This window comes from Anolis carolinensis, chromosome 2 (genome assembly GCF_035594765.1).
Source record: "Anolis carolinensis isolate JA03-04 chromosome 2, rAnoCar3.1.pri, whole genome shotgun sequence".
NCBI lineage: Eukaryota > Metazoa > Chordata > Lepidosauria > Squamata > Dactyloidae > Anolis > Anolis carolinensis.
Window position 1 is genome coordinate 178,900,581 of NC_085842.1, and position 27,861 is coordinate 178,928,441.

At 41.8% G+C, this 27,861-nt stretch overlaps 2 protein-coding genes across 7 annotated transcripts in view; one reads left to right on the forward strand and one right to left on the reverse strand.

Annotated features, from left to right (window-relative positions):
* Positions 1-27,504, forward strand: pfkfb1 (6-phosphofructo-2-kinase/fructose-2,6-biphosphatase 1). 4 transcript variants are annotated; one of them, XM_008122689.3, is made up of 15 exons: positions 3-146; positions 9,381-9,506; positions 9,604-9,700; positions 18,506-18,572; positions 18,671-18,745; positions 19,102-19,158; positions 19,851-19,972; positions 21,142-21,349; positions 22,247-22,393; positions 22,662-22,766; positions 24,720-24,849; positions 25,155-25,217; positions 26,023-26,087; positions 26,389-26,526; positions 26,996-27,504. In XM_008122689.3, the coding sequence occupies exons 1-15, from the start codon at positions 119-121 to the stop codon at positions 27,053-27,055; spliced, it is 1,488 nt and encodes a 495-aa protein (XP_008120896.1). In that variant the 5' UTR covers positions 3-118; the 3' UTR covers positions 27,056-27,504. The 4 variants fall into 4 exon arrangements, with proteins under 4 accessions (XP_008120907.1, XP_008120896.1, XP_008120888.1 ...); XM_008122681.3 differs by lacking the exon at positions 3-146 and adding an exon at positions 7,524-7,695; XM_008122700.3 differs by lacking the exon at positions 26,389-26,526 and having other exon boundaries at positions 1-146.
* LOC100567306 (non-structural maintenance of chromosomes element 3 homolog) overlaps positions 27,395-27,861 on the reverse strand; it is a 38,808-nt gene continuing 38,341 nt past the window's right edge. For all 3 annotated transcript variants that reach the window (XM_008122716.3, XM_062971187.1, XM_008122709.3), the window contains exon 11: positions 27,395-27,775. In XM_008122716.3, coding sequence (XP_008120923.2) covers positions 27,695-27,775 — 81 coding nt within the window. In that variant the 3' untranslated portion in view covers positions 27,395-27,694. The remainder of the gene's footprint in view (positions 27,776-27,861) is intronic.

Below are 27,861 nucleotides of genomic sequence, written 5' to 3' on the forward strand. Positions count from 1 at the left end.
GACACCCCCAGCATGAAACCTGACCCAGGGAAATCCTCCTTGCTTTCTGCCGGGTGTAACAACATGGCAGATCCCCCTTACAGTGTGTCTTCTAGCAAATAGGGAAGGCCAAGCAGCAATGGAGGAAAAACCAGCCAAAATCCCAGGTAGGAACGTCCAAGGGGACAGCAACAAGGCTGACGCAGCTAGAGATTTTGGGAAAGAGTCAGAATGCAGGCGGGGGAACTTGTCACTTTATTAAATTGAAAAAATGTTTCTTTATCCAAGCAGCATATCTGTATCATTACGGCAGAAATTGGGCAGTTATTTTCCTCTGTTTCTTTTTGTTAATTTGAGTCAAAGCCTGTAATGTATCCTTGAGCTATCTACGGTATACTGTATTTCCTGGCCTAGAACACTAACTGGAGGAAGCAAGTTGAAAGGAGCTGGAAATTATGAAAGGGATCAAGAAAATGGGCTGTGGGTATGCAGAATATTTACTGTACCATTCTGTACAAGACATAGCTCGGGTTGAACAGCAAGTTTTAAATATATAACTAGATGCTATTTTCCTCCTTCTGAATAGACTACAGTAGAGTCTCGCTTATCCAATGTAAGCGGGCTGGCAGAACGTTGGATAAGCAAAAATGTTGAATAATAAGGAGGGATTAAGGAAAAGCCTATTAAACATCAAATGATTTTACAAATTAAGCACCCAAACATCATGTTTTACAACAAATCGACAGAAAAAGCAGTTCAATACACAGTAACGTTATGTAGTAATCACTGTATTTACGAATTTGGCACCAAAACATCACAATGTATTGAAAACATTGACTACAAAAACATTGACTACTTAAAAATTGACTACAGATAAAGATAGAATTGGGGCCTCTGGTGGCTCAGTGTGTTAAAGCGCTGAGCTGCTGAACTTGCAAACCAAAAGGTCCCAGGTTCAAATCCCGGGAGCTGATTGAGCGCCCGCTGTTAGCCCCAGCTCCTGCCAACCTAGCAGTTCGAAAACATGCCAATGTGAGTAGATCAATAGGTACCGCTCCGGCGGGAAGGTAAGGGCGCTCCATGCAGTCATGCCAGCCACATGACCTTGTAGGTGTCTATGGACAATGCCGGCTCTTTGGCTTAGACATGGAGATGAGCACCAACCCCCAGAGTCGGTCGATCACGACTGGACCTAATGTCACGGAAACCTTTACCTAAAGATAGAATTGTTGGGAATTGATGAGCCGCTAAGCTCTAATCACCCTCTTTATGAGGTAAATTCCCATTAAAATAGCAGAGTAAAATGCAGCAGTGAGACTTACGAGCAGTATGAGTTTCGGAAGGCCCCTGTGTCTTCAGAAAGGCAAAGGAATGCAAAGTTAGCTTTAAAGTTTAAAAGCATTTATTGAGGTAAAAAGAAATCCATTGATGGATAGAAAAGGTTTGGAGCTAACTATCTAATCTAATCCTGTTCTAATACACATAGACGGATTAAAATAACAAAGCTCTAGATAGCTACATCTTGGCTAGTAGAAGACAGAGTGCGTCCGCTCTGGAACAAAGCAGGAAGCTGGAATGGCGACCAAGCCTCATGGGTCTGTTCTTCTCTAGGGCCATAAACATTCCAAAAGCCAAATTGGGGAAGTTACGTCAAAGTACTACGTAGGAGAGATCACATTTCTAGAAACATCAAAGGGTGAGGTTGACCTAAACAGGACGGGAAGGAGGAAACAATGGTGAAGCCTAATCAAAGCATACTCTATCTAACCATAGAGACTTAAACAGTACAGGATGACATTTTTCAACAAGAATTTCATAATATGAACTTACAGTAACACATTGTCAGAAGCTGTGGATCCAGACAGGAGGCAGACTGTGTTGGATAATCCAGAACTTTGGATAAGCAAAGGTTGGATAAGTGAGACTCTACTTTATATATTAATTGTAGAGCACAACCTACTAGGAAACTATCCTATAGAATCCTCAGTCCATATTCATGATTCTACTTTGATTTCTGATCTTTGCTCCTGCTGTGACTATTTTGTGAATTTGATTCCTATGGCAAGGTAAAGTAGGGGTCACACTTTAAAAGATTCCAAAGGAAAAGGTTTTTTTTTTTTTAATGTTTACTACTTTATAGCAGCACTCTTTTTTTAGGTTGGTCTGGATTGGTTGCAAAATATAATGTTATCTAATGGCCTAAGTATGGGAACCCCAGTGGTGAAGTGCATTAAAGCGCTGAGCTGCTGAACTTGCAGACCGAAAGGTCCCAGGTTCAAATCCCGGGAGCGGTTTGAGCGCCCGCTGTTAGCTCCAGCTCCTGCCAACCTAGCAGTTCGAAAACATGCCAATGTGAGTAGATCAATAGGTGCCACTCCGGCGGGAAGGTAAGGGCGCTCCATGCAGTCATGCTGGCTACATGACCTTGGAGGTATCTACGGACAACGCCGGCTCTTTGGCTTAGAAATGGAGATGAGCACCAACCCCCAGAGTCAGACATGACTGGACTTAACGTCAGGGGAAACCTTTACCTTTTTTAAATGGCCTAAGTGCTTTTGTATGCTGCCCTCCTTTTGCAGTTTTATCTTGTATACTGTTGTTCTAGAAGACAAGAGCAAAGCTGCATGCTAGAGGCAATTAGAGCAAAAAACAAAGTTGTCTCACCTTCCTCCCAGCATAAGGATGGAACGAGCAGCCCCGTCCTTATGCTGGGAGGACAACCTGAGGATGACCCGGGCACTGCCCTGCTCCCTTCTAGCCGTGTCCTTTCGTGTCCTTTCCTGGGCCCTCCCCATCCCAGTGTGTTCCCAGCCCCCCTCCCTCCTGGCCAGGCCCACAATTCGGCCCCAAGGCAAAAAAGTTTGCCCACGCCTGCACTAGAACTTACTGTTTTTTTTAAAAGGGGGGAAATAAAGTTTAAAAGCTAGCAGTAATGCAGTTTCAAAAGTCAATATTACTATGAAGAAATGACATGAAAATCAAAGTGATATCTTGAAATTACGGCATTCCTAATGTTTAATTTTTAAAAAGGAATTACCATGCCGGGCTCATGAAGCAAGATGTTGGGAGAGAAAAGTCAATGCTTGGCAAGAGACCGCACATAGGAATGCCCCTTACTCCACGGCACTGAAGCTATTCAACATGAGCAAATTTGATAGATTCTATCCTATGTATTTATTTATTTTTATTTATTTATTTAATTTATATACCGCTCTTCTCCCCCAGGGGGACCCAGAGCGGTCTTACATAATGGCAAGATTAATGCCACATATAATACAAAATATAGTAAAACAAACGATCGTAAAAACACACTTAAAAACCAATATTATACCCCATTTAAAACAGTAAAGCACTGTGTGGCCATTACAACAGGGCCAGTAGCATTGGGCCAAAAGTCAGAGCCAGTCTGTATTCAATTACACATTAATCCAGCGAATACATCAGATTATATCGACCGTATCTTAGGATGGGCCAAAAGCTTGGTCCCACATCCAGGTCTTCAGCTGCTTCCTAAAAGACATGAGTGAGGGGGCTTCCCTAATCTCCCTTGGCAAGGAGTTCCACAGCCGCGGAGCCACCACCGAAAAAGCCCTGTCCCTCGTTCCAGCCAAATGCACCTGTGACGGCGGCGGGACCGAGAGCAGGGCCTCACTGGAAGATCTTAATCTGTGGGGCGGCTCATAGGGGGAGATACGTTCGGAGAGGTAAGTTGGACCAGAGCCGTTTAAGGTTTTGTAGGCCAAAGCCAGCACTTTAAATTGTGCCCGGAAGCTAACAGGCAGCCAGTGGAGCTGCTTCAACAGAGGAGTTGTATGCTCCCTGTACGGCGCTCCAGTTAATAACCTGGCTGCGGAACGTTGGACTAGTTCCAGCTTCCGAACAGTCTTTGAAGGCAACCCCACGTAGAGCGCATTGCAATAGTCCAAACGAGATGTAACCAGAGCGTGGACCACCGTGGCCATGTCAGGCTTCCCAAGGTATGGGCGCAGTTGGCGCACAAGTTTGAGTTGTGCGAAGGCCCCCCTGGCCACCGCCAAAACCTGGGGTTCCAGGCTCAGCGATGAGTCCAAGAGGACACCCAAACTGCGAACCTGCGCCTTCAGGGGGAGTGTGACCCCATCCAGCACAGGCTGTAACCCTATACCGTGTTCGGCCTTACGACTGACCAGGAGGACCTCTGTCTTGTCTGGATTCAACTTCAATTTGTTCGCCCTCATCCAGTCCGACACAGCAGCCAGGCACCGGTTCAGGATCTGGACGGCCTCCTTGGAAGCTGGAGAAAAGGAGTGATAGAGTTTGACATCATCTGCGTACAGATGACACCGAACTCCAAAACTCTGGATGATCTCACCCAGCGGCTTCATGTAGATGTTAAACAACAAAGGGGACAGTACTGAACCCTGTGGGACTCCACAAGACAACGGTTGTGGAGCTGAACAACTGTCCCCTATCAACACCTTCTGGGTACGGTCCTCAAGGAAGGACTGGAGCCACTGCAATGCAGTACCCCCAAGGCCCATTCCCATGAGGCGACCCAGAAGGATACCGTGGTCTACGGTATCGAAGGCCGCTGAGAGATCCAGGAGAACCAGCAGGGACACACTCCCCCTGTCGAGCTCTCTGCGGAGATCATCCACCAAGGAGACCAAGGCCGTCTCAGTTCCATGCCCCGGTCTGAAGCCAGACTGTGCCGGATCCACGGGGGGGGGGGGGGGGGGGGGGGGGTGATGAAGTCCTCAGTCTTCTTGTTTTCTGTAGCCCTGCCAAATGGAAAGTTGAGTCCTCAGAGAACCTAACCACGAACTTTAAAAAAAAAAAGTTAACTTTAACCCATGATTGAGCACCTTGGCATGGACCCATGGCATACGCAGGCCTGGACAGCGTGCTCAGGTTGGTATCTCTGACGTGGGTTGCAATATTGACTTAAGGACATTCCTCTCAACACCCTGTCCTCAAGCCCCGAACTGCTGTCTTACAAAACCAAGAAGAGAGTGATCTAAAATAATGAATCGCAACCTGGGTTATAAAAACCCATCTATTTCTCTTCCTCCTATGCTGTACTTTTCAACATTTCAACATTTCTTCAGAAAACAAGCTGAAATGAAATGTTTAACACAGGACAAATTTGAGAAGCATAGCTGTTGCTAGCATTCATTGGGCCAGACTCTACCTGTTCGCCCTGTAAATGTTAAAGACTACAAGCTAATAATAATAATAATAATAATAATAATAATAATAATAATAATAATAATAATAATAATGGCGACAACCCTAATTCATAGAATCATAGAATAGTAGAGTTGGAAGAGACCTCATGGGCCATCCAGTCCAACCCCCTGCCAAGAAGCAGTAAATCGCATTCAAAGCACCCCCGACAGATGGCCAGCATTAACATATTTGAAAAGACAAAGATATTTAAGAGTTAAGTGCTTGATGCTTGGGAATAAATAGATTTTTCAGTTTAAATTTCTCTGATTCTTTCTTTCAATTCAAACGCTGATGAAGAAATTGGTTATTTTTTTAAAATTCCTGTTTTAAAAAAGAACTACATCCTTTTTGTAGTAAAGCATGTTTTGTAGTCATGTTCCTTTTTAAGAAGCGTTGGGAGAAAGAAGCATTGTCTTTGAATTTGTACGGCTGCAATGACACTACAAGGAACTTAACATGCATGAAACAGTCAACTTCATTATTATTATTATTATTATTATTATTATTATTATTATTATTATTATTTATACCCACTTTTTTCTATCCACAAAGGAGACTCAAAGCAACTTACATTAAAAGCATTTCAATACAAGTTAAAATCCAAAAATATACAAACATTAAAATAGAATTAAACATCAATAATAATAATAATAATAATAATAATAATAATAATAATAATGAACTTTATTTATATCCCTCCCCATTTTCCCAAGGGGAAAGCAACAATCAATGGTATTAATTAAAAATTAATAGTTTAAATCCATAAAACTGTTTTCCACTTTCATTTTTAGAAATCTGATTTTTTTTTTAGCCCACGTGATTTTAAGGAAAAATAGACTGTATTTCCCCCTAAAAATTATAGATGTCTCAGTGAACTTTTACTTCACTTAGAGTATGCAGTTTCTTCACAAAGCACTGCTTGTGATCCCAGTTTTCACATTTGCCCTTAAGAAGACTCTGAACTCCAAATTTTCCCAAGAAAACCATTTTTGAATACTACCTTAGTCAGAGCCGATCCAACAATGAGGCGAATTAAGCGGTCGCTTCGGGCGCAAAACATATGGGGGCGCAGTCGAGACTGCTTTTTCTGTTGATTTCTTGTAAAACATGATGTTTTGGTGCTTAATTTCTAAAATCTTAATGAAAATTGATGTTTAATAGGCTTTTCCTTAATCGTGCCTTATTATCCAACATTTTCACTTATCCAACGCTTTTATTTTTCAGTGATTGGTTTTTTTTGGGACGGGGGGGGCGCCAAAATTCTGTTCGCCTACACTTGAAAATACCTAGGGCCAGCTCTGACCTTAGTATTTCCTTTATCCTGATTTAATCACAATTTTTAAATAATCCTCAGCTCCAAGAGAACAAAGGGACAATTTAGAAATTAGTGAAATTAATACATTATTTTATATTATCTGAAAATAGTTCCATAATTATACACTGTTCCAGTTGTAGCATTTGGGTCCTGAAGTATAAAACACATAGCTGTATTAGCTGGCATGGCATAGTCATTTGAGTGTTGAACTACGATCCTGGAGATCAGGATTCAGCCATAGAAACCCACTGGGTGACCTTGGGCAAGTCAAACACTCAACCTCAGAGGATGGCTATGAACCCCTTCTGAACAAATCTTGTCAAGAAAACCCTATGCATCGCCATGTGTCAGAAATGACTTAAAGGCATACAATCACAGCAACCAGCTGGCCACCCAGTAGACATGACACTTGGCAGCTGTAGTTTTAAAAGCAGGATCCCACCTCCAACATCAGGGTCAGATAAGATTTCATCTTCTAGATCAATAATTATCAACCTGGGGTCCCCTGATGTTTTTGGCCTACAACTCCCAGAAATCCCAGCCAGTTTACCAACTGTTAGGATTTCTGGGAGTTGAAGGCCAAAATCATCTAAGGACCCCAGTTTGAGAACCACTGTCCCAGATCTTGTTTCACTGAAGCTCCCATTGGCTGTGCTGGCTAGAGCTGATGAAAGTAGTAGTCCAACAACATCTGGAAAACAGCACCCCGCCTTTCACAGTATCAGGACAGAACAGACAATGGAAAAATTACATTTTGGGACAACTGCCAGATTTTTCCAGGCTCTGGTTCAGAACTGGGTGGACCAGAAGAGCAAGGGGAAAGCATGGGGACTTTCCAGTTCCCTACATTGACTTGCCCCCAAGACAAAAACAAGCAAAGGTACTTTCTCTCTGGAATAGCATTGTGTGTTTGGACAGAAGATGCTTATCTACAAGTGATCTGCAGTGTACACAGAGGTGGGAGTTCAACGGCCACCCTGTCCCATTTTGAACTGCTCTTAACTTGCATACACAAACACATGACAAGCCATAACCAGGAGCCTCCCTTGGGAAGAGCCAGACGGGCCAGTTTGGCAGAACAGGACAGAAAACAGGCAGGATGTCGGCAGGAGAGTTTGGGGAGCTCACACAGACTCCCTTACAGAAAGTATGGATTCCTCGGATGAGCAAGCGCCTGCAGCAACGCAGGGGATGTGAGTTGGAGCTGTTGTTCTGCTATCGGTGATGGAGGAGTGGGGGTATATTTTCCAATGCAGAAAACCAGAATGTAGTTTAGGCAACATAAGACCATCTGCACTGGTCAGTCCAGGAAATAACATTTTCCCACATAGAAATTTGGACATATAATGAATTGATCCCCCCCAAATCATTCCCAGAAAATAAGTCCTCATTGTAGATCTGATCTATGGTTGAAGGCAGGAAAAGCAGAGTAGTTGGGAAAATTATATTTTTGATAGCAACTATCCAGAAGACTTCACCTATTACTTGTGCAAAGAAAAAAAAATAACCTAACTGTATCCCTACCAGCTCCATCAGTTAGTCCAAAAAATTACTAAGAGGGTAAGGAAATGCTTATAGCACAATCTATATTACCCTGTTTCCCCGAAAATAAGGCATCCCCAAAAAATAAGACCTAGCAGAGGTTTTGCTGAATTGCTAAATATAAGGCCTCCCCCAAAAGTAAGACCTAGCAAAGTTTTTGTTTGGAAGCATGCCCGGCGCCCGCCAAACAAAACACCAGAGCATGTAGGATCGGTAAATGCACATACCAGTTGAACATGGAAATAATGGTAATAATATATTAATGTTATATTATTTATATTTATACAGTAGTAACAAGAAATTATTGACAGGAGTCATAGTTTGTCTGGTTTGGTTATGTTGGTTTGTGATGACAACTACTGTACAGTATATAATAAATGTTCATTTTTTTGTTCAACAATAAATGTGAATTCTTCTTCATGGAAAAAATAAGACATCCCCTAAAAATAAGACCTAGCACATCTTTGGGAGGAAAAAATAATATAAGACACTGTCTTATTTTCGGGGAAACACGGTAGTTTTAACAGTTTGTAAATAACCTAAAGGTATCACTGGGAGTCCCCGGTGGCTCAGTGGGTTAAACTGCTGAGCTGCTGAACTTGGTGACTGAAAGATTGCCAGGTTCAAATCTGGGAGCGGGGTGAGCTCCTGCTATTAGCCCCAGCTTCTGCCAACCTAGCAGTTCGAAAACATGCAAATGTGAGTAGATCGATAGGTACCCCTCGGGCGGGAAGGTAATGGTGCTCCATGCAGTCATGATGGCCACATGACCTTGGAGGTGTCTATTGATGTCGGCTCTTCGGCTTAGAAATGAAGATGAGCACCAATCCCCAATTGGACACAACTAGACTTAATGTCAGGGGGAAACCTTTATCTTTACCTATCACATTCCATCTGCTCTTGGAGACTAAGCAGGATTAGTCCTGGTTAGTACTTGGATGGGAGATCACCAAGAAATATCAGGTGTTGTAGGCTATATGTCAGATAAAGGAACAGATAAAACAATTCTGAGTATTCTTTGGTTAGAAAGCTCTATGAAATTCATGGGGTCATCAGTCAACAAATGACTTGAAGGCATATGCACTCACATACATACAAGCCTCTTTGAGTCCCATTATTGGGGAAAATGCAGCATATTAATAAATGAAAGCATTATTATCTTCATCATGATACCCTTCCAGGCCTGCTGTTGCTCCATGCTGATGTTTGTTCTTGTACTCATAGGTTCTGTCATTCAGCAAGATGAATTGTCTGCCTCCAAGGTAGCCTGCCTTCCAAAATGCTTTCTCCAACCCCAAATTAGAAACACTCACTTCCTTGTTCCCCTTTTCTTCAGCTTCGGTGCCACAGTTCACCAATTCGCCAACCATGGTGATCATGGTGGGATTGCCGGCTCGTGGAAAAACGTACATCTCCAAACATCTCACCCGCTACCTCAACTGGATTGGGACCCCTACAAAAGGTAACTGGGGAGAAGGGTGGGCAGAATGGGATAGACGGAGGGAGCTCTCTTGAGTGTCTTGAAGAACCCAGGCCAAGCCAATCTTCATCTCCTCCAGTGTTCAATGTCGGGCAGTATCGTCGAGAAGCAGTCCAAAGCTACAAGAATTATGAATTTTTCAGTCCTGACAACGAGGAGGCTATGCAGATTCGGAGGTGAGGAACTGATCTGGAAAGGATGAGTATGGTGGAGAATTTGAAACCCCAGGTCCACACTAGGGAAGACACACCTAGCAGTCCAAGGATGGGCAGAGGTAGGTTTGGATCCCTCGGCAATTGATAAGACTTTGAACCTCACTTATTTAACAAGATGTACATTCACATCTCCATAGTTGAATTTCTGGAACTTCCAGGTTGGACGAGGGAAGATTATTAATTAACAAAAACCCTGCCGAACTACTGCCAGGCATTGTCCAAAACACTGAACTAAATGGATTGACGATCTGTAATGGTAAATGGAATCTTCCTATGAGAATATAGCACAAATGGGTAAGCAATTAAAAAAACAGAAGTCCTTACCTCTCAGGATTTGCTCACCAGGAAAATGGAAACGTAAACACAGTAGAGTCTCACTTATCCAAGCTAAACAGGCCGACAGAAGCTTGGATAAGCGAATATCTTGGATAATAAGGAGGGCTTAAGGAAAAGCCTATTAAACATCAAATTAGGTTATGATTTTATAAATTAAGCACCAAAACATCATGTTTTACAACAAATTTGACAGAAAAAGCAGTTCAATACGCAGTAATGTTATGTTGTAATTACTGTATTTGGGAATTTAGCACCAAAATATCACAATATATCGAAAACATTGACTACAAAAATGGCTTGGATAATCCAGAAACTTGGATAAGCGAGGCTTGGATAACTGAGACTCTACTGTAACTGCAAAATCATTGCCAGCCCTCCATTTAGACACTGCCCGGGCACCAAATATTTGAATTTCACAACTTTTCTTCTGACTGGAATTTTAATCTTTGGGAAGGTATGGGCTGAGCTTAAAGAAGTTACTTTTTTGGGCCACAGCTCCGGGAAATCTCCAGCCAGCAGGACCAATGTCCTTGATGGCTGGAAGATGGTGAGAAATATAGTAAATATTTTAAACATTTAAACATGCTAGCTTCTAGGTTTAGCATTGAAAGTGGTTGTTCTGGGATGTATGTAATTAATTTCACTATGTAACAAAATCTGGAAAAAAAATCTGTTCCTGGTTTGAAAGTGTTATTTCCTGTTTTATTGTATGGTACTTAATTTAAAATTAGAAACTTTGTTTTTGTGGCTGCCACAAACTATGTTGAATTGGTTGAGACTCTATGACAGGGGTCCCCAAACTAAGGCCCGTGGGCCGGATGCGGCCCTCCAAGGTCATGTACCTGGCCCCTGTCCTAAACTTTAGACTTAGGGTTGACCTCAGTCTATCTAGTCTTTGGAGGTCTCTTTGCTTCCCTATGGTCTTATGAGATCATCCAGATGGTCTTTGAAGGTCTCTTTGCTTAGCTACGCCCTTATGAGACCATCTAGATGGCTTTTGGAGGTCCCGTTCCTTACCTATGGTCCTATGAGACTGTCTAGATGGCCTTTGAGTGTCCCTTTCCTTACCTATGGTCTTATGAAACCATCTAGATGATCTTTCAGGGTCCTTTTCCTTATCTGTGGTCTTCTGATGACCTGATGAGATCATCTAGATGGCCTTTGAGGGTCCCTTTCCTTACCGATGGTCTTATGAGACCATCTAGATGGTCTTTGGAGGTCTCTTTGCTTACCTATGATCTTATGAGATCGTCCAGATCAGGAGTCACCAAACTAAGACCCTCCAAGGTCATTGACCTGGTCTCTGTCCTAAACTTTAGACGTAGGGTTGACCTAAGTCTGAAATGACTTGAAGGCACACAACAACAACAATCGAATTTTGGACTATTTCATCCTAGTCCGGCCCCCCAACAATCTGAGCGACTGTGAATCGGCCCTTCTCTTTAAAACTTTGAGTACCCCTGCTCTACGAGATATTAATTGAAAATCTATAGCAAAATGTGCTACAGGATGTCCTGCAAATACACTTTCCCCATGTTTTTTCAATGATAGAACCAATTAGGAATTGAGATTTATAACCCAGGAACAAAAGTCATGTTACATAGCATTATGCATCACAATGTTCTTGCACATTCAATTATTTTACATATCATTACATGCAGCAAAATATGTGCCAGAATACATACATGTCTGCATGCAAGTTTGGGTTTTTTATTCTTAATGGTTCTTGTGCTTCTACACGTCATTTTTTAAAAAAGAAAACACTGTGATTTAGAAATGTGCTTGTCAACAAATAATCTAACCAAAGATTACATATATAAGCCGCTCTGAGTCCCCTCGGGAAGAAGGGCGGGGTATAAATGCATGTAATAAAATAATAATAAAATTTTGTTTGAAAGTCGGAAGAGGTACATTTTAAAGCGTAATTCCAGCCCTATAGACGCACTCACATACACACACGTTTCAATAGTATGGGAAAGGTTTAACACACTAAGTTGTTAGTTTTGCTACCTGTGCCCCTGTTCACCTCACTTTCTGTTCTTGTGAGTATTGGATTTTGAAAAAAATTGGCTTATCATGGAAACAAAAATTGGTGATAATGTTTCAATGCAGACACGTTTTCCTGTGACAACTCTTTCAGGAGTGAGTTTCCCTTCCGAGCAGAGCCGGTCCAACAATGAGGCAAATTAAGCAGTTGCTTGGGGCGCAAAACATACGGGGGCGCAGTCGAGACTGCTTTTTCTGTTGATTTGTTAAAAAACATGATGTTTTGGTGCTTAATTTGTAAAATCTTAATGTAATTTGATGTTTAATAGGCTTTTCCTTAATCCCTCCTTATTATCCAACATTTTCACTTATCCAACTCTTTTATTTTTCAGTGATTGGTTTGGGGGAGGGGGGGTGCCAAAATTCTGTTTGCCTACACTTGAAAAATACCCAGGGCCGGCTCTGCTTCCGAGGGTTGATTTCTTTCACTTCTTGTTGTCTCATCCTGTTCTTAATTATGAGTCTTTTGTAAGTCAGATGTTTGTAACTTGGGACTGCCTATGAGTGTCTACTTAGTGGTAAACCCCAGTAAGACGTATTTCTAGGAGAATATGAAGAACCAGTATAGTAATGTGGTTTGAGCACTGGAGTGTGAATTAAATATCCATTTGGCTGTGAAAAATCACTGGGTGATCTAGGGCAAGTCACACACTCTCATTTAAGAGGAAGGCAACAGTAAACCCTCTCTAAAGAAATCTTGCCAAGAAATTCCGGAGATATTTTCATCAGATTGTCTTCATATGTCAGAAATGAGGGGCCAAATACTCTAAAGGCACCAGATCAGTGTAATCTAGTAAACTAAGTGGGATCATCCATGATTAGTACTTGAATGGGAGACTGCCAATGAATACTAGGCGCTGTAGGCTATATTCAGAGAAAGGAAATGCAAACTACATCTGAGTATTCCTTGCCTAAGGAATTGATGAAGTCAACAGATGCTGATAGGCAACTTGAACGCATACACACAGAAATTATTTGATGGCACACAGCAACAACAAACATGTAGAACAGAGCTTTCCAACCATTTCATGTTGATCACACATTTTTAGACATGCATCATTTTGTGACACAGTAATTCAGTTTTACTAGCAAACTGGAGGTTAAACCAACCGTTTATAAGAAATGCACACACATACATAAACTGCGATAACTAAATGTATGGGGACACAACGTATCTCAGAAAAACCTTTCATTTATATTTTGAAATATATGATTTATTGGTTATTTCGCACAGATTCAGATGTTTCTCGTTACGTTCACATGACACACCTACAGACTGCAGCTGCCACACTAGCATGTCACAAGACAGTTTGGAAACCTCTGATGTAGAAGATTGCAGACATAGTTCTCACAACTCTTTCCAGTGATTCAGAACAACAGGAAGTTTCTATAATATGTAAAATCAAGCAAACCACTAACTATAAAAATCTCAGCTAATAATGATAATGCACAGCAATTTGAATTCTACAATCAAGCTGATCACACAATGACGTTCAGCACTTTCAAACTTGAACTGTGATGAAAGTGGGTATCATAGGGACAGTCTATGACAAAGGCTTGCAATGAGCTTGGTTGGCTACACTCCAGATTGCACTTTTACCAGAAAATGGAACATGCTTGTTGCTTCCTATAGTGGTGGTCCTACCACAAGCTTTCGGTTGTTGGCCTGCTTACAGTTTCCAGGAGTGAAAGAAACAGTTATAGGAAGTGGACACATTAAGAAAAAAAAATGCCCACTTTCATATCAGATAGCTGGAATATACTGGATTATTACATGTACTTGTCTTTTCCCCACTCTTGATTCATCTTCAAGTATCTCATATAAAAGTAAAGATTGTGACAGTGGTTACTGTTAACATTTTCAGTTCACCATTGTTCTTCAGTCAATTGCAGCTTTGCAGATAAGTCTACAAGATAGGAGTTCCTATAACTTACAAAACATGTAACCCAGCTTCCTACACATGCCATTGCCTACATTAGTCATCTATCTCATACATTTGGCTTGAAAGAAAGAAATGCCTCACAAATTTACAGAAACTTCTTTACTTTCCATTAGTCACAATGGGTGGGGAAAGTGGCTGAAAGAATATACATTTAAAATTTTAAAGCCTGGATTTCTTCTCTCCCCCACACCCTCGATAGAGCCGATTTCTGATTCTTGGGCTCATGGGCAGACTGCATGAGACATGGCTTACTAGATTATACAAAAAGGACCACTACTTTCACAGACACATTTGGTGAAACCCAGAAGAGAGCCTTTTCTATGACTGCTTTTGAAATTAGACAGGCCTTTGAAATTTAAATTATATAGGAATAGTGTGTGTTAAGTTTTGTGCTGCATCTTTTATTAATAATTGGGCTTTAAAAATGAGTTTTTAATTGTGTCACAGCTATTTAAATCTTCTTAAAACTCTTGTAAGATGAGATTTTAACTGTTGCTGCTGTGTGCCTTCAAGTCATTTCCAACTTATAGCAACCCTAAGGCAAATCCATCATGGGTTTTTGTGAGGCTGAGAATATATAACTTGTTCAAAGCGAATTGAACTCTGGTCTCCAATCATAATCCAACACTCAAGCCGCTGGAGCACATTGGCTCTAATTTAATCTTTATCTTGTTTTAAATTACTGTAAACCACCTTGGAGCCCATCCCAATAAATACATTTGGCCTCATTTCTCAAGGTTTTTGTTATCATAGAAAAGAGAAGTAGCCATAGACATCACACTGAACCCTATGGAAAAAAACAGAATATAAATAAATTTTAATAGTAATAAAATGGGTATGCAGATTGATAATAATATTGACAATATATATATTTATTTATTACAGTCGATGACCAGCAACAATAATATTGACAATAATATTGTGACCTTGTGACTTGAGAAGGTGCATCCACACTAAACAATTAGAGCAATTTGATTAAGCTTTTACAGCCGCTAGTCAATGTTACACTTTTACTGTCTTTGGTCCATGTTAATGGGATTTCTAGTTTGGTGAGGCATATAGAATCCCTTCAGTGCATTCCCATAAGCCACAGAATCTCAGTACCTCAGAAAACAAAAATCCCAGTATTCCATAGAATGGAGTTATAACAGTTAAAGTAGGATCAAAGTGCAATAATTATGCAATGTGAATGTACTCCAGCATGACAATACTCTTTTTTTAATATGTTTTTATTGTAAATACCAGTGGAACAACAACAAAATCCATCAACATACACATCCAATCACATATTCTCGGTAGCATTACACTTGCTAATTCCACTTTTATCTCCCATTTATGTCAAGTAGTTTTTCACCCCTCCCCCTCCCTCTGGGAACAGTACTTTCTTTTATTCAGATATTATTTTAATTGATCAATCGTAAGTAGAGAATGATTCAATTCTTTATATTTTCTATGTCCTTTGACTTTATCTATCAATCTTCCCCATTTCAGATCCCAATTCTTTTTGATTTGGCCTGATATATATTTAGTTCTCCTTTCAAGGATATAATCCTGAAGCATAAAATCAGCTAGGTATTCATACCATTTTTTAACTTCCCACTTTGTTTGCTCTTTCCAACCCAAGGCAACTGTTGCTTGAGCAGCAACTATCATGTATTTTATAATTTCCCACCAATCCTTAGTAATTTTGTTCTTACCTAATTTCTGGATGAAGAATTCTTTATTTTTCAAAATCAATTTATGTCCTGTTAAATCTTCATTTTCCTTCTTTATCTTGTTATAAAATTTTTGTACTTTATCAAATTCCCACCACATATGAATATAAGAGACAGTTTTCCCACATCCGTGCCAACACAATTTTGTGGTTGTTTTAGTTATATAAGCTAATTGGATTGGGGTTCTATACCATTTAGTCAGGATTTTCCTTTGGGTTTCTCTTATCTTTATCTGCTTGATTTTTTTAATTGAATTGATCCAGTATTCGATGTCAGAGTCGTTAATGTTCATGTCCTCTTTCCATATCTCAGCCAATGTTTGTTTCAATTTACATTGTTTTTCAATTACTTTCTTATAACGGCATGACAATACTCATAGGTCCCAGAGGACTCATCCAGCCCCCTTGTGTATGCAGCAGTTAGTTGCACTTCTGACATAACAGGTTTGGATTGCAGAATTTATGTTGCCTTCGAACTTAACCATCATGACTTCTAGCTGGCTTCCAAGTCAAAGACCAGAAGCAAGCCTGTGCCAGAATCATTTTGGCAAGCTTTGATAGTGTGGTTATGTATCCTCGCCTTATTTGCCATCCTCCTGGATTATCATTTTAAATGTTGTTTTTAATGGCAAAAATAAATGTACAAGAACCTACTCACCTAACACTGAAGCTGTTGTTGAAGCTCATACTCGGGGCATCCAAGATGAAGCAATTTCAAAAGAGCCAAGATTTTTCAAGAACTATAAATACCACAAGACCAGATGGAATAACATGGCTTGGTACTTAATTTCCAGGTGAAAATGCACAAAGGCAGAAAAGGGAAAGACATAAGGAGCAAGTTGGACCTAGAACTTACTGAAGGGTCAGCTTTGATGCCTACATCTAGGGTATGGGTGCATGTGTCTGTATATATTTAATCATTGTGGTGTAATATACCTGAGACTTTACAGGATGTGGTCCATACTGATGGAAATGCCTCAGAGAATGTGAAGCCAAGGGAACAGCACAAAACTCCTTTGTTGCAGTAGCTGCCAGTTTGTTTCTAGGCACAATTCAGAGTGGTTATTGAGCAGATCATACCTCCAGGCTCTGAGATCCTCAGGAAAGGCTCTTCTCTCAGTCCCACCACCATCACAAGCAGCTGGTGGGAATGTAAGAGAGGGCCTTCCCCTCGATTTTGGAACTTCCTGCCCAGGGAACCCAGAATGGTCCCTTCCCGCTTTCTTTTTGGTGGCAGACTAAAATCTGGCTAGGCAAGAGACCAGGCAAAAGCCCCAAGAAGTCAAACTAAGGAACAACACGGAGGGGCAGTCTAGTAACTTAACTCTGTAAATAGTTGCAAATAAAAAAGAATGGCCAGTGGAAGACATGAAAACATGCTTTACACAAATGCAACAGGAAACAATGCTGCTGTTGAGATCTCGTTCCCTCAGATACTGATTATAATATTTTAGTCCAAGATGAGGGGACTTGCAGCCCTTCACAAGTGGTAAAACATCCATCAACCTGTCAGCCCGGTTAAGGAGAGAGATGAAGTTTCCCCATCATTCATCTTTAATGACTTCAGCAATTTCCTTCCGCATGTTGTCCACATTATTCCCAGATCAAGGAAAGTTCTGACCAGAACTGTTTGATGCTTTCCCCAAAATGTCTACAGTTTTTTTGTGTGGTGCCAGGACCCTGTGGTGGCTTGTTAGAGCCTTCAGCTGCCCAGTACCATGTTATTTACTTAGAATGTTTGCTTCATGTGCAGGCAAGGCGATTTGGACAAACACAACATCCAAGGCTGCATTCACTAAGCTCCAGCTGTTAAATCCTGTTTAGCATTGATCCAAACTGAACTTCCTGCCTATCCCCATAATTTACCAGAACGATGACTCCAGATGCAGAAATCAGGATCTAGCATTCAGAGACTGTTATACTTTATTCTGAAGACACGTTTCTAGCCTTTAAGCAACCAGGATAAGCCCAACAGTGTGTGAGCAATGCCTGGTGAAATGATAAAAGGGAGTGAATGATGGTGCATCAAATGCCCCAGATAACAAGGAGCTAACAGAAGCAGGATATGTTTATTTGCCTCGTCTTTTAAAATATTTTATATTCTCTTGTATAAGTTTAGAAATTTTGATCAATAACCGACCCCAAAAACCTGGATTGACATAACCATGGGTGACTGTAACTACTTGAAACTACTGTACCTTAACTCTTATCGAAAAAGGAGCCATTCTCTTCTCTGAATAGAATGATGAAAGATTAGATCTTAGTTTGTCCTGTTAAAACCTAAGAGAGAGGCACTAACCCATCTACTCTCTCTGATACTATGCACTTTCCTTTCTCTGTGTAATGATCCTCAACTTATCCATAGGTCATATCAAAATCCATAGTTTTATCCCCCAACCCTGCCCTTGACCTATATACGAAGTTGACTTCACACAAATATATACAGTACTTGCAGAGGGATCCTGCCCTGTTTTCATATCAAAGGTAACTTGTCATATTTCAAAACCAGAGACACACTGGGCCTGCTACTGTGACCCTTGCATCATTGGTTTCCCAAGCAGGCATTCTCCACGTATGAGGGACTACCAACCCCATCATCCAAGATACTAAGAGTCCTCTATATTACTATATAATTATTATAATAGTAATTTCTTTGATGCTTCTCCACAGGCATTATTTAATGAGGCTGCTGATGGATGTGTAACCTCTCCTCTTACTCTCCAACAGACAGTGTGCACTTTCAGCTCTTCGGGATGTCAAAACTTACCTGAGTTTGGAAGAGGGACAAGTTGCGGTATGAGGACAAAGTTTTTATAGAAATTTTGCATATTTTATTGCTTTGTCTCAGAATGCATAAGGATTCAGCTGCCTCCCTCTCTATCCTTATCTTAGGTTTTTGATGCCACTAACACCACACGCGAACGACGTGCCCTCATTCTCCAGTTTGCCAAGGAAAATGGCTACAAAGTATGTGATAAAATAAACAGCTACTAGACAGAGCAGTGGCTTTTCTTTGCCAGAAGCTCTGTGTGAAGGAAACATAAACTATATTAAACAAACTGGAAAAATATCTGGTTTTGCATGCCATTGCCATTATTACATTGCAGTTATCAAAAAAGTTGGAATGTTTGTTGAAAGAGTAGGATGGGGAAAGGAAGTGGGATAGGGAAAGACAACGTAGTGCCCTCTGTCTCATTAATGCTATATTGTTTTTACAGCTGCTGAACTGAACATATTGCTGCAAAGCACAGTATTTTTTTTTTAATCATGGTTGACATTCTATCACCTTCACTTTGGATGATATATCACTGTCTTGTTAACAGGTCTTCTTCATTGAATCTATCTGTGATGACCCAGACATCATCCAGGAGAATATCACAGTAAGGTTTTTCCTCTCTTTGCCACAGATGGATCTCCTTAATAGTACAGTAGAGTCCCACTTATCCAAGATAAACAGGCCGGCAGAACCTTGGATAAGTGAAAATCTTGGATAATAAGGAGGGATTAAGAAAAAAGCCTATTAAACATAAAATTACATTATGATTTTACAAATCAAGCACCAAAACATCATGAGACATCCATCCTGCCTGGAAGCTGTACTCTTTATTATTTTTTAAAAGCCCTTCCTCCAATGCTAAATTATGGCAGGAGAAAACAGATTAGTAGCCAGGGATATGCTCAGGTGGCGCTTAGTGATGTTCAATCACCTTACAAGTTTCAGTAAGAGGCATTGGCATCAGCATTGGGCTTAGCACTGGAGAGAGCCCTGTGTCAAACTAAGCATAGCTTCTAAGGCCCGATACGTTAGTGACTAAAGATCACATCCACTATCCTTCTTTTAGCTAATCCTAATAGATCAGTGGTTCTCAACCTGGGGTCCCCAGATGTTTTTGGCCTTCAACTCCCAGAAATCCTAACAGCTGGTAAACTGGCTGGGATTTCTGGGAGTTGTACACCAAAAACATCTGGGGACCCCAAGTTGAGAAGCACTGTAATAGATAAGTCAGGGAGCCTGGCTGTTGCCAGCAGCCTTCTTTTCTCACCTTGTTCTCTTGCCTATACACTCTCACAGCAAGTGAAACTAACTAGCCCTGATTATAAGGACTGCAACCGTGATGAAGTTGTGGGGGACTTTCTCAAGAGGATCGAATGTTACCAGAAAACCTATGAGCCACTTGATGACGAACTGGATAGGTAACGAAGCAGTTCACTCTGTTCCTATGTAATCATTGTATGGCAAATGTAATATTTATTTCCTGTTTTAAAAAAGCTGGAACCTTGTTTGCTAGTTCTGAAACCAAAACTCTGGGGATTGATCTTTGCAGTAATTAATGGAAGAATGTAAAACACATACACTTTCTACATTTTCAGCCAGGCGGCACCCCAACCAAAGGGTTTCTGGGTCACTGCTGGGAAATTACAACTTCAGTGCTCTCCCAGCCACAAGGAACATTAAAGTATGACAAGCACTTAAGGCTGGACCCCAAGGGGGCTTTTCAGTTGCCTGTTCCTAATGCACCCCATCACTGGAGAGCACTGCAATGTGACTCAATGTGCAGCTTCTCAGAAACCATTTGGTTGAAGTGCTGTTTGGCTGCAAAAATAAGCTCTTTTGGGTGAGAGGCACTGTCAGATGTAGCTATGATGATAAAGCTCTGTTACTGTTATGTCTGACAATCCAGGATCTTGGCCCTCGTTTCTAGGTCTAGCTAAAAAGACGTCAGAAAAACATGGCGAAAATTTTGTTAGTAAAAAGCTGAAATGATTTCTGAGCTTAGTAAACGATTGTCACACACCTGCTCTGTAAAGCAGCAGTGCCAAACGTAAATACCAAAGGGACTTCCTTCTACCTATTTCATGAACCTCAACATCAACAAATTAACAAAAAAGAGCTTTCAGAGCAATAGAAGGGAATGCTTTCCCCATGCCATCTTCTTTTCACACAAACAAATCTTTCAAGCAGTTTTTTTTATCATGTTCACCAAATAAGTTCCAAATGCAGATAAGCAAAGATGTGGAAGTTGAAATGGGGAGTGAAGAATATATTAAAACTTCTAATGGTGGAGAATTTTATGTATGTTTCCCCAAAGTTTCTCTATCTGAAATCCAGCAACCCACATTGCTAAAGCTCCAATACACCTTTGTGCATGCAAACACACAGCATTTGTATAAGCCCTTGTTCAAGGTTTGAAATGCTTCACGTCATCTCAATGATTGCTTATGCTTACACAAACTGAGACAAATTATGAACGTGGGTGAACGTGGGTCAAAGCACTTTTAGGTTTTCATATGCTGAGAATGGACTGACACAGGGACCCTTCCAGCCTGTAAACCCTGTTCTCCACTCACCCCCCTCCCTACAGCTCCCTGTCCTACATCAAGATTTTTAACGTTGGCAGTCGGTACTTGGTGAACAGGGTCCAAGACCACATCCAGAGCCGCACCGTCTATTACCTGATGAACATTCATGTGACGCCTCGCTCCATCTACCTCAGCCGGCACGGGGAGAGTGAGCTCAACCTGCATGGGCGCATTGGAGGCGACTCAGGGCTTTCTGAGCGTGGCAAACAGGTATAACAGAGGGAGAGAAATCTAACATAGGTTTCTGAGCAGGACAGCTGGTGGTCACCTTCTGATCAAATAGGAGAGGAAATTTGGACTTAGGAGAGTTCCCATTCTCGAGGAAGGCAGGAAGGCAGTGCCTCCTCTTTTGAATAAACTTCTATGACCCAGGAGTCAGTCACAGCTGCTGGTTTACTCCTCATTTTACACCCCCAGTTCCACTAGTACTGCCCCACCCAACAACTGGCAGCAGGAGATTAACAAGACTCCTTACCAGCCTGTCACTTCTCCTACATTGTTCCCCACTTCAAATTCTTTCCATACATTCAGCATATTCTAATCAGGAAGTGTTGGGAATAGGGTCTTCATAGTTAGCTGTACTTCACAAAAAAATTAAGAGGAAAGAAAAGGTCTTGGGAGTCTTCACAGATTTTCTCTTAGCACCAAGCAAGCGCCAAGTAGCAGCATTGCTATTCCCATAAGCCAATTCTAATGATTTTTCAAAAAAGCACTTTTGAAAATGCTACAACAATTGTCAGACATATCCACAGGATCCTAGTTGTTTTTGAGTATTATACCTCCAGGAAAGTTGCTTTTGATGATGGATCACCTATTTTCTAGACAAGTTGGGAGACTGTGCCTAGGATTACTTTGAAAAGGTTGTCCCTATACATTCCCTAGTTCGTGCTTTAGGGGGAGTTTCTACCACTTCATCTCTCTTGAACTATAAACCATTGATTATTTATAGTCATCACAGTAAGAAGAACCAAATTTACTCTTTCAAGGGGATAAGCATTTTCTTTTTGCCTTTGGGCCAATTCAGACAACTATCCTGGGTTGCATTTGCAAATTTCAAAACTCATTGCAAGCCTGTATCTTTTTTTTTTCTGTCTCTCTGCCTGCCAGTATGCTCGTGCCTTGTCTGGATTCATCCGTTCCCAGTATATTAATGACCTCAAGGTATGGACAAGCCACATGAAACGCACAATCCAGACAGCAGAAGCGCTGGGTGTACCCTACGAGCAGTGGAAAGCACTCAATGAGATAGATGCGGTGAGAACCAACATGCCATCAGTATCACTCCTGATTTCCGAAAGGGGAGACAGAGCCCAAGGTCCCACCTGTCTCTAATCTTAACCCATCAGCTCAAGTCCTCCTTTCCCCCACATTGGCCATAAGTGTCTAACATCTTTCTTTGAGCCCAAATTTTACCCCTTGGAAGCTGGAAACAAAATCCACACACATTTCTTCATCTAGCATAATAGACTCAACCTTTTCTTTTTCATGCCAGAATCCAATGTCTCACTTCCCTCTATTTCAGGGTGTCTGTGAAGAGATGACATATGAAGAAATCCAAGCTCATTACCCTGAAGAGTTTGCCTTGCGAGATCAGGACAAATACCGTTATCGCTATCCTAAGGGAGAGGTAAAATTATTCAATTATTGTTCAATATAGTTGAATTTAGGAACTGGACCTATTCAGTTAGCATTCCTTAGGCGATCCCTCATCGTTCGAGGACGATAGTCTTCCAACCTTGGTATCTTGGGCGTGTGTTCTTAGGTGACTGAAGAGACCGATTCTTGACCCGCATATTCTCCCGCAGTGAGGACATCGGTTTCCAGGTGGAAGGCGGTCCCGGTTGGGGTTAGCTTGACGCTCCTTCCTCTTGGCACGTTTCTCCCTTAAGCCCTCCGTTCGTGCCTCTTCGAACTCCGCAGCACTGCTGGTTACAGCTGACCTCCAATTGGAGCGCTCAAGGGCCAGGGCTTCCCAGTTCTCAGTGTCTATGCCACAGTTTTTAAGGTTGGCTTTGAGCCCATCTTTAAATCTCTTTTCCTGCCCACCAACATTCCGTTTCCCATTCTTGAGTTCGGAGTAGAGGAGCTGCTTTGGGAGACGGTGATCGGGCATTCGGACAACGTGGCCAGTCCAGCGGAGTTGATGGCGTAGGAGCATCGCTTCAATGCTGGTGGTCTTTGCTTCCTCAAGCACGCTGACATTTGTCCGCCTGTCCGCCAAGAGATTTGCAGGATTTTCCTGAGGCAACGCTGATGGAAACGCTCCAGGAGTTTGGTGTGACGTCTGTACACAGTCCACGTTTCGCAGGCGTAGAGCAGGGTTGGGAGGACAATGGCTTTATAAACAAGCACCTTGGTCTCTCTACGGATGTCCATCAAACACTCTCTGCTTCATACGGAAAAATGCTGCACTCGCAGAGCTCAGGCGGTGTTGTATTTCAGTGTCGATGTTGACTTTTGTGGAGAGGTGGCTGCCAAGGTAGCGGAAATGGTCAACGTTTTCTAATGTTACACCGTTAAGCTGTATTCCTGGCTTTGCAGAGGGATTAGCTGGTGCCTGTTGGAAGAGCACTTTGGTTTTCTCGATGTTCAGTGAGAGGCCGAGCTTCTCGTATGCTTCTGCAAAGGTGTTTAGAGTGGCTTGTAGGTCTTCTTCTGAATGCGCACAGACTACGTTGTCATCAGCATATTGGAGTTCTATAACAGATTTTGTGGTGACCTTGGTTTTAGCTCTGTCTGCTGAGGTTAAATAGCTTGCCATCTGTCCGATAGATGATTTCCACTCCGGTGGGAAGCTTCCCATCAACAAGGTGAAGTATCATAGCGATGAAGATGGAAAATAAGGTGGGGGCAATAACACATCCCTGCTTGACGCCTGATTCCACCTTGAATGGGTCACTTTGGGAGCCGTTGCTGTCCAAGACTGTTGCCATCATGTGGTCTGGAACCTCCCCTGCGGCCACTCCTGGGAGTGCATCACTCCAGTGGTTGTGCCCACAGGTTCATCGGAACACGCAAGCCCCCTCACCACGGCAAGGTGACAATCCATCGAGGGGGTGGCATCGAGTTAGCATTAAAGGTAAAGGTTTCCAGTCATGTCTGACTCTGGGGGTTGGTGCTCATCTCCATTTCTAAGACGAAGAGCCGGTGTTGTCCGTAGACATCTCCAAGGTCATGTGGCCCGCATGACTGCATGGAGCGCCATTACCTTCCCGCCGGAACGGTACCTATTGATCTACTCACATTAGCATGTTTTCGAACTGCTACCGTAGGTTGGCAGAAGCTGGCGCTCACTCCCGGCACTCACTCCGCTCCAGGGATTTGAACCTGGGACCTTTCGGTCTGCAAGTTCAGCAGCTCAGTGCTTTAATACACTTCGCCACCGGGGCTCCTCAGTTAGCATTACATGTGCACAAAACTGGATTGTGGGATCTCACACATCAAAAGATGTTTCCCAAGAGGATACTTAACCAGTAAATTGTTTGGGAGGGGAGAAAATGCAGCTTGTGAGAGAGCCGAGATACAAAAAGTAAGTTGTGGCAGAAGCCTCTGGATTTATTTAATCTTCTCACCTAATTAGTCATATGAAGATTTGGTGCAGCGACTGGAGCCTGTCATAATGGAACTGGAAAGGCAAGAGAATGTCCTGGTGATCTGCCACCAAGCTATCATGCGCTGCCTCCTGGCCTATTTCCTGGACAAAAGTGCAGGTACCACAATCCACTCTTCTGCCCTTGCATCTCTCCCCCATTTCACCTTATCCTTCCCATCTGACACCCTGTGTATGGACAGCAGTGTGGCTCTCCAAATTGTTTCAAGGGTTGCAAAGCTGACTGGATGCTGTTGGACTGAACCATCCCTCAAGTTCAGCATTTTGGCTGTGGCATATCAAGCACATATGCCACTCAGGTGCTGACTGTACTCAGTCCACTCCCATTCCACAAACTTCATGTAGGGCCCTGGATCCCTTGTTCAGTCCTTCTTTGACCCATTTTGCTGTTCTCTCCCTATCCAGAGGAATTGCCTTACCTAAAGTGCCCGCTCCACACAGTTCTCAAGTTGACGCCTGTGGCCTATGGTGAGTGTCTCATCCAAGAAGCACAAAATGCCCATTTCCATAAGGGAAAGGCTTCCTTGTGAATTTTATAAATAAAAGTTGTTTGCTTTGAGAAAAGCTGGGAGGCAATTGAACCCTGGGGCATGGACATTTCTCAGGAAGCTAGGATTGAGTGTTGCTCCCAAGTGTATCTACTTTTGAAGGCAAAATGTGCCAATTCAAACATGCCCCCCCAAGGTGCTGTGAATTTGTTCTTCCTCCAAGTTCAGCATTTTGACTGTGGCATATTAAGCAGTCATTTGCTCACTGACTCTCCAATGTATATGGGCAAATAGCAAGCTGTAGGAAAAGCAGGAATAAAGGGCTACAAAGCTGTTATAAATTCTGAAGGATCCCTTTTCTGTATTGTTTTTGTTGCATTTGTCAAAGCATACGTTTTTCTATTTCTGCAGTCACTAAATTAACAAGCAACAAGCATTTCACCAGCAGCTACTGTTATGGTGGAATTTAAGATTCTTCTCTCTCCCTACAATGCATTGCTTATGTTGGAAACTGCTTTGAGTCCCTCCAGGAGTGAGAAAGGCAGTATATAAATTTAGTAAAGAAATACAATACAATACATTAATTCAAAGTGATTTTAAAGCTTGTTGAAAGAGCCAAAATAGATAGCTTGAAGTCAGATACTAAGTTCCCGACTAGAGCAAATACTAGTTTCTTTCAAACGAGTTTCAAGACATGTATGAACTGGGAAAGTGAACAGTGGTATGCTTGATATTTCCTTCTAACATTTGTTAATACAGTAGTGCATTTGTCTGTTGGGGGACAGGTTGTGAAGTCGAATCCATTTTCCTCAACATTGAAGCTGTGAATACACACCGGGAACGTCCTCAAGTAAGTAGGATTCCTACCCTGTTAAATAGGATCCTTTCCTATAGATCCTACTTGAAAGGGTCTGTAGTAGCTATCATGAGGAGTTCTGGGCATCAATAATATGCTACAAAATGTTCTGTGATACCATTCAGTGTAATGAGCTTTGCTTCGCAGCAAAAACTATCAGCTTTATAACCCTGCCTGCTCACCTCCAAGTGGACCTTCCAGTAGAAAAGATTACCATGTTCAAGGTCACCTGTATAGCTCCCTCTGTCTGTAATACTTTGCTCTTATTTCCCCCCCCCCTCCCCCGAACACTCAGCATGTTTCCCACAAAGCTAGCCAGGCCCCCTTGAACCGGCATTTCCGCGCCGTGCCAATGGCCAGCCCTGAGCCAACCAAACAACCCTGCCGGGAAGACCTGGGCCTGCCCCCTCCCCCTTGCCTGTTTGACCTTCAGGTAATTATTTCCCTATTGTCAAATGCTTCACTAACCTGAACCAATCATCTTAGACCTTGATCAACTTGGCATGATGTGTATCTCAGCCTTTAGCTAATCTGGTGAACGGAAAACCCTGGAAAATTTCTGAGGCTTTGGGTCAAAATTTCTCTCCAACTGGAAGATGGGGCAAATTAGAAAAGACCAGACCTCACTGTGCCTGACAAACCACAAGATACTGGAAAATCACATTTAAGAGAGTGGGGAGGGATTTTCCCACAGTGGATCCATATTTGGACAAGTGATAGAACCAAGGTGCCCCATGCTCTGTGGCAGAGTTAAGAAATACAGCCTAGATATTCTCATTCTAATCTTCTAATCATTTAACCACACTGATTTGTATTGGTTCACATGGGACTCACTAACCATGTCTGTCTTAAGCCATCAGAAAGAAGAGATCTTAGACCTTGTTTCCTTTTCCTTATTGCAGAATGTTGATGTGACACGAAATCCCGAAGAAGCTCTAGACACAGTTCCAAACCATTATTAGCCACACTGCTCAGCAAAGTATTAATTCAAAAAACTACTTTCCATTCTTCCATGGAGATACCGATATTAACACAGACCAGTGTATAAACAAAGGTGAATACAGAACTGCTGAGCCAGCTGATAATGCACGGATTGACACAAGCATCTCTCTCTTTAAAAGGAAACTGTGATATAGACCAGCCTTTGTTCAGTCTACCAAGGAAGAAAAGAATGAAAAACTATCAGTATTAAAAAAAAAGATGAAACACAATCTGGACAAAGTTTTCTGCTTTTAAAGTCTAAGTTCTTTCAACTGGAAAGCACATGAATTTAATGAAAATTAATAAGCTACCAAAATGCATAACTTTCCATGGATTGTACCACTTATTTTTATTATGTTTTAACAAATATACATTTTTGTGCCATTGAATGGATGGGCATTAAATGCAGAAAAGTTGTGTGTGAAAAGTATCCTTTACCTCAGTTCTATTCTCTTCACCATTATAAAGCATCCAAAAAAAAAAAAAACCACTGCTTTCCCCCTATGAAGTGGCTCTCCTGGCACTGTCCAGCAGTAGTCATGTCAGCTGACTGTAGATACTGCTTCTTCTGGAGAGGGGAAGTTGTTAAAGACTTTCCATAATCTGACATATTATCATCACTAATGTCTTCCTGTACCACTGGCCTCAGCTTCAGCTTCATTGTACTGACTCATCCAAGTTTTAGGGTTCTTCTTCTGCATCTAAGGTAGAAAAATAAGAGCACAATTTGAAAAACCCAGAGTGGAAAAGAATAGAGTCCATAACAATCCCTTTGACATTTGCATTG

Excerpts from the sequence above, each read along its gene's own strand:
- pfkfb1 (XM_008122681.3), top strand. The coding sequence starts at position 7,602 with ATGTCGGCAGGAGAGTTTGGGGAGCTCACACAGACTCCCTTACAGAAA. Across the intron at positions 7,696-9,380 it reads CCTGCAGCAACGCAGGGGAT|CTTCGGTGCCACAGTTCACC; the intron begins GTGAGTTGGAGC and ends CCTTTTCTTCAG. Across the intron at positions 21,350-22,246 it reads TTTCTGAGCGTGGCAAACAG|TATGCTCGTGCCTTGTCTGG; the intron begins GTATAACAGAGG and ends TCTGCCTGCCAG.